Source organism: Carassius auratus, chromosome 14 (assembly GCF_003368295.1).
Source record: "Carassius auratus strain Wakin chromosome 14, ASM336829v1, whole genome shotgun sequence".
NCBI lineage: Eukaryota > Metazoa > Chordata > Actinopteri > Cypriniformes > Cyprinidae > Carassius > Carassius auratus.
In genome coordinates this window covers 26,032,570-26,044,033 of record NC_039256.1, presented here as the reverse complement: position 1 = coordinate 26,044,033, position 11,464 = coordinate 26,032,570, and the positions used below count along the sequence as shown (strand labels likewise).

The window sequence follows — 11,464 nt, the reverse complement described above, 5'->3', positions numbered from 1 at the left end:
TAAATAATCTGAATAAAATAAGATGAATTTTCAGCAGCCATCACTCCAGTCTTCAGTGTCACATGATCCTTCAAATATGCTGATTTGGAGCTGTAAAAAAACATACAATATATATATATATATATATATATATATATATATATATATATATATATATATATATATATATATATATATATATATATATATATATATATATATATATATATAGATAGATAGATAGATAGATATAGATATATATATAGTGGTAATTAAATTACAGTTGTACTGCTTACTTTTTTTCTGTGGAAGCTGAGATTTTTTCAGGATTCATTTATAGAAAATTCTAAATTATGCTGATGCTGTCTTGTATCCTGAATTGCAAATGAAAATAATTTTCTACATTCCAATAGAAGAATACGGGAATATGCACATTTTAGTGATATGCATGGCACTCATAAAGGATTTACAACACATAATCATACATTTACACAGATATTGCATATAAATGTACAATTAAACAAAAGATAGAGAGGTAGAAAGATAGAGAAGACATAAAAATATGAAGAGGACTGAAACATCAAATGCACATGCTGCATAATCATTCAAACTCACACACATCATCTCAGAAATGTGAATATATCGTAACAAAGTATCTGGTTCTGCTTGGTTTGATCCTTTTCTGACCTCATTTAAATTTAAAACAAACGTAAGAGAATTTGGCGTGTTAACTTATCTATTAAATCACATATCACCATATGTGAATATAGTAATATTACAAATAAATAAATAAACGTAAAAAGGTTTAATTAAGATTTCCAAGACACATAATATGTAACTCTACTTCATTATATGTTGAAGTATAGGCTACACAAAAATACAGAATGTTTACATTTATGTACACTGTATTCCATTTAAAAAATAATAAATAAAAATACATAATTGTGTGTGATTGCGTGAAGAATATGGCTTTCAAAAAATGGGCAATGAGACAATTTGTGGGTCATGATAAGTCTTGTAAGGCAATGAGTTTGACAGCGTATTAAGAGCTAATCTTTTAAAACTGATGTTGCCACAGCTTGTCTAATACCAAGTAATACCAAGTAACACACAAAGCCGATGTGCTATACATTAGCACAGATACTCGGCTCTGGAGCTGTCACTCTTGTAAGTCATTTGAGAGTCAATGCTTGACCGTGAGCACAGGAGCATCCTCTCCGACTCCTGAGTCTGCCTTCGCGCCCAAAGATCATTGGCCTGCCCATTCAGAGTCCTTTGTTTCATAGTGAGTGTCTCAAACTTTACATACATCTCTTTTGAAAGATCGTCGTCTGGTCCATTGTTCCTGCTACTGTTTCCTTTACAGCAGAGACATACGATCTTGTAGAGCAACACCACAATGAGAGGCACCGCGACTACGCATGCGATCCCACTGGCGATCATCAGGATTTTGTTCTGCCCATCTTCTCCACCGTTATCCAGAGTAGTGAAATCCACACATTGCTCTTTCCCAGCCACCGAACCCTTAGTGACCAAACACACCGTGTAGACCTGGTTAGGCATCAGATACTCCAAGAGCAGCTTCCCTTGACCAACTTCCGTATCGACCGTCTCCTTATCGTCTTTCGCATCAAATGGAAAGTAGAACACTGTTACGAGCGAGTCGCTTGGCAAACCTTCAGCTCTCCATAGTAAGACTGCCGTGTCACTTGTCTCCTCCACAACCTCAATGTCTTTAAGATCAGCTTTCTTTTTGGACTTTTCACTCGTCAGTGAACCTTTGCCATCCTTGCTTTGCTGGATCTTAGCTGGCTTGTCTCCAGCTGGTGGAGACCTCTGAATTCCTCCACCTGGTCCCGGACTCTTCCTTGTTGTCGGTGGTGGAACTGTGGTCATGGCAGCTCTGGTTGTAAGAGCAGGACTTAAGGTAGTGTACAATGGCATCTTAGTCCCAGCAAAAGAAGTCACGGGTTGATCGTCGGGCCTCTTGGTGATGTTTATCAATGGGGACGGCGTTGAGGACTGCACCCCATCCACAGACAGGGTGATGTACGCTTCGGCATTCCCTGCAAAGTTCTTGGCCTTGCAGCGGTAATCGCCTGCATCCTTAAACCCAATACTGTGCAAACTGAGGATGGACCAACGGACCCCCTCACCTGGAGATTCCTGCACAACTACAGAGACATGTAATGGTAAGCAATAACTTAGAATTTGTAAGAAAAAGATTAAAGGATGCTTTAGATATTGTTCAATGTATGTTTACATTAGGAATGAACAGTTTTCAAATTCTGCCTTCATGAAAACAATATTTTACAGGGATGTAGATTTTTTTATGTTTTTAAAATAAATCTCTTATGCTCACCAAAGATGCATTTATTGTTATGAATTATTAGGGATGAACCAGCAGGTAAATTTTGCCTGATACAAAAAAGACAATAATTGTTTTTCATGTTAAAGCCAACAAACAATATATATATAATTTCTACAAGTTTTTCATTAACCAGCAGGTGGCCGAATTCTACACATAATACCTAAATCAATATCTAGAAACAACTTAAATCAAATTTACAACATCATGCAAGTGATTTTTTTTTCATGAAAATGTAATATTTCACGTTGAGGAATTTTGTAGTAAATAGGTACAAAAGTACTTCATATTTCCCAAAACAGCGATTTAACGTATAGATGAGAAGTAAAACAACAAACAAAAAATTATATAATATTTGTATGATTCAAAAACGTATATATCTTTTACAATTACTCCATCAATTTTGGGGTCATATTGACCATAAGTGTAAGCAAGAAATAAGGACCATTTGAGGATTAAATTAGGAATGCACGATGTAAAATGGTGGACAGTTTACTGATAATAATGCTTTGGCAAATCACTAAAATTGGCTGACATTGAAGGGATAGTTCGCCCCAAAAAAAGACAATTTTCTCATCATTTACTCGCCCTCATGTCATTCCAAATCTGTATGAGTTTCTTTATTATGTTGAAAAAAAAAAATCATATCAGTACTATAACTGTTAATCAAGCAGTCCTTGTTTGCACTTTAAAATATAGATTTCATTCACGATAATTTGTCTTTTTAAAATGTCGTGTAAACACTTTAACCCAGCTGAAAATGGACCAGTCTGAACTTGTCTAGCATGTATACTTGTTAACTGCACTATATGTGATTAAAAGTCTTTTTAACCCTTCAAAAATGTTATTAGCATGGTATGATTTTAGGTGATTATAAGTGCACACATTAGCATATTTTGTGACACTCATACCTGTGACATTGACCATCGTCCCATCAGCTCTGGTCCAGAGGAGGGTGGGTGTAGGGAATCCAGTGGCGTCACACCGCAGAAGCACATTGCTGCCCAGTGGTGAAGTGATCTTAGTTGCTGAAGTCATGACTGACGGCTTGCTGCACTGATCAAGTTCAGCCCGCTGGAACAGAATGCCAGCTAAGTTCTCTGGTCCACTGCATGTCAGAACCTGATCCATCAACACCACAGGTATGCTGGCCATCTTAGACAACTCAATGAGCTTGGAAATCCGACAGTCACAGTACCAGGGGTTGTCCTGTAGACCTGCAAATATTGAAATATTTGCGTAGAATATGTTTATGAAAGCAATACTTTTAGGTACAAATGCCTAAAAACCTTCAAAATCCAAGCTTTTAACACTTATCAAATAAGGCTGTCAAGTGAATTCTAGTTCCTTACATTCAAATTTGAATTATCCTGCTTTGATTCATTTTGAATTGCACAACCCATGTCTACAAGTATTTGCAAAATTATACATCAAACCAAGATGATATTACTAGCAAAGTCATGTTTATGTTGCATATTTGAATTGAAAGGATTGAAATGGAATGCATAAACTGATAAAAATTTATACCTTCAATACAATATAAGATACTTTGGATAAAGGGAGCTGCCTAATGCAGAAACAGAATGGAGAAACATTACTTCACTTACTGAACATCTCAACACGCTGAAATAAAGACCACTGATTTATTATTCAGCTACTATGATAAAACAGCAGTTTACTCCCATCAAATCAGAAAGTTGTAAATCTTGAAGCCAGGATGTCTTGTCTGGCTCGCATGCATCAGGTGTTGGACATTAACACCACAGTCTGCCCATAATTCTGTCTATGGCAGGATGAAGATCTGTTGACTGTAAAGAGGAAATTAGACGGTCCACTGATGCAATTCAACAGCTGGATGGTGACAACGGCTAATATTCTGATTATACAGGCTAAATCCCGGTGATTTTGTGCATTTATGCTCATTTTTACACTTGCATTGCACCTGGTGAAAGTACAGAATTTAAGCAATATCACACAAGCAAAAATGTTCACCACAAAATTGATAATGCATGTCACCTTCACCAGCTGATAAAGCATTCTATACTTTCACAAGATGCCATACATGTGTACTCTTGAATTGTATATCCATTGTGTCAAACACGCATGGTTCTATCAAACTATTCTAACTTTCTCTTCAGCTGGGATCTGTTTTTTAGATGCCACTGAGCAAACATGCAGTACTGTATGAATCCTCCTCCTCCCAGATGAGCACTTCAAAGAAACTCAAATCTCAGAGCTTTACAGACAGTTGGAAGTCCCATTAGAAGATTAGCCTGTACTTAACTTGGGAGCGCCCAGGAAGACACAGCCTAGATTTAGATATTTAAAGATCATACATGGACTAACGATAAAAATACATGGTGAACAGAGGGATATTGTTGAATCTTTTTTACCTGGCATTTTGTATATGCCTCCACCCAGATACTTAGCATTTTAGTGAGCCTACCCTTGTGAAAAAGAAGTACACTTCAGCATATGCGCTACAAATATAAACAAATATACTTACACATGTTTTTGTACTCTTGATTGTATGCATTTTTGTTTGAAATAAAAATGTATTTTATAGTTACATTTAAATTAAATACAGTTAACATTTACAAAATATATGTAATGTTGTAATATTGAATATTGAATAATATACCACAGTTAATTATAATTCAGTATTTTATATGCGCTTTAGTATGTCGACACAATACACATAAAAAAGTAAACACATCAGAATCAGCATGATTAAAACATAAAAATGTAATATTGTTCCTGTGGTTCCATGGTAGAGTATTGTGTTAACAGCGCAAAAGGTTGTGGGTTCAATTCCCAGGAAACACACATACTGATAAAAATAATGTATATCCTGAATGCGCTGTAAGTCACTTTGGATAAAGCGTCTGCCAAATGGAATGCTTTTTAAGTGGCCTGTTTTATTAATATTATGTTATCTCCAAGTACAGTTACAAATATACTTTTAAGGTATGAAGTACACTACAAGTGCACATTTAATACAATTAAGTGCACAACTTTTTCTCAAGGGAAAGCTCATACAACTTACTATGAATGCTAATGTGAATCCTCCTCAAACACTGGGGTTCTTTTGCTACATGGTAACCCTCTAAAAGAAAGATTTTTAAAAACTAATGTCATAATAGATACATAACATCATAACGCATATTTAAGATGTGCCATCATCATTTTTACCCACCAAGAACAATCTTTTGTGATGCATTGGCACTGGGCAGGATGCCTGAAAATGGAGGCCAGATGTCCACCAGGTCAGAGGGAAGGGTGGTTAGCTTGTTACTAGAAATGTCTAGGTAGGTGATGTTAACCAAGTAAGGTGCTGCCTCCAAAGGAACACTGGTCAAGCGGTTGTTGTGCAGGTCCAAGGTCCTGAGACTGGGCATCTCTTTCAGAGACTCCCAGGGAAAGGTAGCGATCATGTTCCCGTCCATCCGTAGCTCATGAAGAACTTTCAGATTGTAGAAACTGCCAGGATCCACAGACGTGACTGAATTGTATGTTATCCACAGGTAGCGTAACTCGGACAGGTAATAGAAGGCTTCGGTGGGCACTCGACGCACAGCTGTCTTCTCCACCCGCAGCTTCACCGTGTCCACAGGGATGTTAACCGGAATATCTGACATGTCAGGGTCATTGCATAGAACAGACCTGGGGCAGAGCAGAGGTTTATCACTTTGACCAATATGAGCATACTGTATGTGTGGGGATGTTCATTGTGGATTGTATTAGCCTATGACAGAGGTTCTCAACTCTGGTCCTCGAGGTCCAATTACCTGTAGGGTTTAACTCCAACCTTGATCAAACTCACCTGCCTGTAACTTCCTAGATCTTCTGGAGACATTGATTAGCTTGTTCATGTGAGTTTGATTAGGGTTTGAGGAGCTAAACTAGAAGGCCAGAAATGAGAACCCCAGGTCTATAGAACATAAGCCTCATAAAGAAAGGATTGTTTTTTTAGATTCATGTCATTTACATTAGCATTTCTCTGATTCATAATATCGATGTAATCACCCTTTATGTTACACCAGCAGCCTTGGATTCATATCATAGGGGCTATGCCACTCAGAAAAACACTATATATTTTTTTTATATTCAAGTGAATTACTTATTAGTATACTTGAAATCCAGTTTACTTATTTAAAAAGTATATTTAGAATTAGAATAATATGAATAGGCCTATACACATTTACATACTAAACTGCAATTGGATAAAAAAAAAAAAAAAAAAATTTCAAAGATTTAAAACTCCAAAACTTAAAACAGATTTCCCTTCAGTGCCAATCTGTAAAAAACAAGATAAACTACCACGAATATATTTGTGTTTAAATTGATTTATGCCATTAAAAACACAAGTATGAAATGTGTCTATCCTTGTTGAAACAAAAAATATTGCCTATTTTGATTCAGATTTTATGAAAAATAATACATTTATTATATTCTGTATTATATTGCATTATGCAATTGTTATATTGCTGAAAATTGTATATATTTCTTCTATTTTCTTCCGTCAGATTCAAACTTATACATTTATACATGCATGAACATCTGTCTGTTGTTACAATGTAAATGGCTACTTCTCCAAGTGCTAAATTATTCTATTTTTTGTTTTTGTTTTTGTTTATTCCAGTTCATTATACTTTCCCATGTCTGTCTACTTACATCACTATTTGTATTCCAGAAATCAAACTATAAACCTAAATTATGCCTGTTTTTACACACCACAATTATACAGTTTTATGAAACGCTATTATTATGATCACTATTACTACTATAGAGAATGAGTTTCCTCACCTGCTGCCAGTGCCGTCGCTGTGCCCGTGGTACACACAGGTGCACTGGGAAGGACAGAAGGGTTGTGCCCCGATCCAGCAGCCCAGCAGAACCTGGGCCACCAGCAGACGATACATCCTTCAGTCGGATGAACCAGCACGGACACACACACTCACACACATCAGATCCCACTCGACCATCAGTGGACAAAAACTCCTTTATCAGTCCTCAAAGAAAACCAAGAAAAACAAGAAAAGTGCCTTGCAGCCCACATCTTGTTTAGCATGCTAGCAGGTGAGAGCCGAGAAGAGCGAGAGGATTGGGATGGGCGGGGGGAACCCAGATTAGAAAGAGGATTTCTCAAGGCTGAGTAGGTTACTAAAGTTGAACAGAGTGGGATGGGAAGTGTGTGTGAGTGTGTTATTTGTGTGTATGAGTGCGTTAGTGTGTGTTAGACTGAGTTTGAGGAGGAGGATAAACCCTGCAGGCACACACTAATCGGCTAGAACTACAAGAAGGCTCTTCTTTCAGCATCATCACGTGACCGCTCGCAGACACTTTTCCATCCTTCACCTGGTGTATGAACTGATTTTGGCTGTGAAGTGTTTGCGTGCATGGAGGCTAGATCACACCTGTGTGTAAGCTGAAGTACAGGTCATGATTTACTGAGAGCAGGCCGCAGACAGGCCAAACTCTGTCTGAGTCTGAGAGATATATAATGGCTTCAGAAAATACTGAGACAAAAACATACTGAGTATGAATAAAATCTGCTTACGGTACATTAGAAAATTAATAGAGTTCCCTTTAGCACCAATTTGTCAAAAAATTAATAATTGCCAAGGGTGGGTTTATGTAGGCCAGTGTGAGTATCAAGGGAAAACATGCTTAATTAAAAACATCCTTATGTTATAACAACATCTGGTTTGCATGCATTTACCTTGTTACAATAATTTCTGCTCAGTTTTGTGGAATTTATTCGTTATTAGTAAATAAATTACAAGTCTTCAAAAAGTGCTAGAACCACCGATTATTCTCTAAGCAATTCTACTTATATTATTATACTTTTGTAATAATAGCTTATTATTATTTAAAAAAAATTTCAGTGAAACCTTTTCAACTTTATTTTTTAATTTTTGTTTTATTTTAGTAGGTTGAGATTTCTAAAAATGTTTTTGTGTATAAATTCTATACTTCACAAAAAAAAAAAAAAACTTGGTTATTGAACATAACATCAAGACCTTGAAATTAGTGCTGTAAAACCATATGGAAAAAAATTATAAGACCTTAAAATTATTAGGTCTTTATCAGGTTAAAGTATACAGTTGGCTATAAGACAAGAGAGATGTCCTTTTGTAGCCTGCCTCCATGTGGTCTGAGTGAAAATAACAGACCTGTAGAAACAGCTCTTTCAAAAGTTTGGGGTCAGTAAGATTATTATTATTATTTTTAAATGCATTAAATTATTTAAAAATGACACTGAAGACTGAATTTATGGCTGCAGAAAATTAAATTTAGCATCACATAAATGAATTACATTTTAAAATAAATACAGAAAACAGTTCTTTTAAACTGTAATAATATGTCACAATATCATTGTATTATTATTTTTTTTTCATCAAGTAATTGCAGCCTTGGTGAGCTTCTGAACTTTTTTTTTTTAAGATTTAAGGTCTAATAGCCTAGTAGTACATACCACTGAAACTTTTATTTGTTACTTTTATTGAACAACAAACTGAGTTCAAGAAAATACATATCTAAAGCTTATATAAACACAGTAATTTGAAACATATCATATACAACCAACTCAAAATACCGTTTTCTATATTTGACGTTTACAAATGACATCGTGTATCCTCTTTAGTCAGAAGTAAATTCAATTCATTAAGGTCTCCCCACGTAACAGTAAACCAGCAAAACTTTTTAGAGTGTGTGTGAAGTGAATAACTCCAACGTGATACACAGACTGTTAAGAACAACAACAACCGTTTTTATTAACAAGTACACCAGTGTAGTTTATTTATGCAAGCAGTCAGAAAAGCCACTGTGAAGCGGTTGGCACATTTATGTACAAAACAAATTAATGGTACAGCTTCCTACTAAGCATTCCTTAGTGAGAGTACAAAAAGACTAGTATAGGAGGACAGAGAGAGTGAGCCAGGGAGAGAGAGTGAGAGAGAGTAAGAGAGAGAGAGAGAGAGAGAGAGAGAGAGAAAGAGAGAGAGAGAATTAATTTGGGGCTCAACAAGCAATAGTAATAGAAAGGTGAGAGGAGGACCCAGGAGTTAGAAAGATCACCACAAAGTAAACAGGCACAAATCAAACACTACCATCGAAGAGTAGGAGTTTCAGCGCAATGTAGCCTATTCAGCATAGGATTCAAATTACTGCACATTATGAGGAAAGGGATGACCCTGCAAGACAGTCGCATATAACAAACTCATAAAAAGATGAAATGAAAACAGTTTTTCTTGTTTTTTTTTTCTTTTTGATTTTTTCCATTATTATTATTATCATCATTATTTATTTATTTTTTTGATCCAGTAAAAACGATTACCATTGAATGCATGACCATGCCACAAATAACACTTAGGTTCACAGTCTTTACCTAACATTACAGGGGGGTGACTTTGCAGCCGGGACCCCAATGCACTTACACCGAGAAAGAGCTCACAAAATGGTCAAATAAGTGCACGAAACTAGCTCTTAGAAACACTGACAGAACATGACTTGCCAGGCATCAAAAGAATGAGAAGACATTTCCATCGTCCAATATAATAATGATTTGTTAGCAAGACAACGAGTAACTGTCACTGAGATAATATAAGCTCTTTAAGTATTTGTTTTCATCGTGATATTCCCCTTAGGAAAGAAAAAGCCCACCAAAAGAAAGTGATCTGTCACTAAACATTACCGTGTTGCCTGATTTTTGCTTCTCCTTCACCTTTTTTTCTTGGGTTTCTAGAAGAGCACCCTCCCTCCCTCCCTCCGCCCACCCTATCCTGTCATGGAATGTGTTTTTCAATCTAATACGAATTCACCTGAAGTTTAAGTGCTAACGTACAGTACATACATTTACAGAATGGCTATGTACAAAAGCTAAGAATCAAAAACATCAAATAAAAACCCTGTCGGCTTAACTGTGTCTATATCTATTTGTGTAGGAAAATAAAAAAGGGGGTGAAAACGCTGTAGGTTTGTGCATGTGTCGCTTGCTTCCAGTAAAGGGAGCGTTGCATTGTTGCTGAAGAGGGGGTCGTTGACACTGTAGTAAGATTTCATCTCCACTTAAAAGTGGTCAGAAAGTTCCTCTCCCTCTTAGAGAAGTTATAACACCATCTACTGGCACAATGCAGTCTGAAAACAGGACTGGCACGGGCAAGCAAATAATAACCATTTTGTCATTTTTGTAATCATCTTGATAAGCTATGCGATGACATCTGTAGAAAAATAATAAATAAACACTTTATGGTACATCTGTTATATCTTAATTTTGTTTTTTTGTCTTTTCTGTCTCAGTTTTTGAGTTTTCTTTTACCAAAATAGTGCAGAATGAGCAAGCCATCTGCTGTTATCGGGCTTCATACCTTCTGATGATTAAAAAAAAGAAGGAGTGAGAGAAAGAAAGAGAGAGAGAGAGAATAATTATCTTATTTTGTTTTACAATTTTTTTCATGCTTTAAGTCCTTGATAATGAGACCTTAAGAGACAGACACACATGAAAATGTGCTTTTTTTTCACCCCAGTAACCGACCCTCTACATAACAATGATTCATGTATTAATACTAAAATGTGTTGAAAGGAAAAACATATTCAAAGATGTTTATATTTGGTGAAAAAAAAAAAAAGAACCAGCACAATCTCTTAAAAAAAAAGAAATACAATAAAGTGAAAAAACTACAACACTACTGCTAGCACTAATAATAATAATAATAATAATAATAATAATAATAATAATGTTTGTGCGAGAGGTAATGGGTTGGCCATGGGGTTGGTCATACGACACACCACCTGGACTGCACCAGTGCCAAAACTCCCTTCAACAGGAAGTGAAAGCACTGAGGGTCCTCTCGCCCTCACTGCTGCTTCCTGTCTTATGTGTAGGCATTGAGCCGTTCCTTGGAGCGTGTAGAGTGGATGTCGTGCAGCTCCTGCTCCTCCTTGGACTTGCAGTCCTCGTATTTCTGCATTTTACATGCATCCTTCACGTAGGCCCAGTTGGCAGACAGCACCATCAAGTAGTGGATCTGAAGCAACACCATAAAATATTAAATAGCGGCAATAGAGAGTCATCTAAAACTTTGCATTTATATCTTTCTGATACAATTTCATCAA

The 11,464-nt window shown here is 36.3% G+C and overlaps 2 protein-coding genes across 2 annotated transcripts in view; both read right to left on the bottom strand.

The window, feature by feature from the left end:
* Positions 1-306: 306 nt before the first annotated feature.
* LOC113114147 (leucine-rich repeat, immunoglobulin-like domain and transmembrane domain-containing protein 3) lies at positions 307-7,893 on the bottom strand. The gene is made up of 4 exons (XM_026280933.1): positions 7,154-7,893; positions 5,544-6,010; positions 3,259-3,564; positions 307-2,153 (listed from the first exon to the last, which is right to left on the bottom strand). Exons 1-4 carry the CDS (start codon positions 7,267-7,269, stop codon positions 1,111-1,113), a joined length of 1,932 nt encoding a protein of 643 aa, XP_026136718.1. The 5' UTR covers positions 7,270-7,893; the 3' UTR covers positions 307-1,110.
* Positions 7,894-9,206: 1,313 nt separating this feature from the next.
* Positions 9,207-11,464, bottom strand: part of gpm6aa (glycoprotein M6Aa) — a 16,774-nt gene continuing 14,516 nt past the window's right edge. Inside the window, exon 7 of the mRNA XM_026280932.1 lies at positions 9,207-11,376. Coding sequence (XP_026136717.1) covers positions 11,224-11,376 — 153 coding nt within the window. The 3' untranslated portion in view covers positions 9,207-11,223. The remainder of the gene's footprint in view (positions 11,377-11,464) is intronic.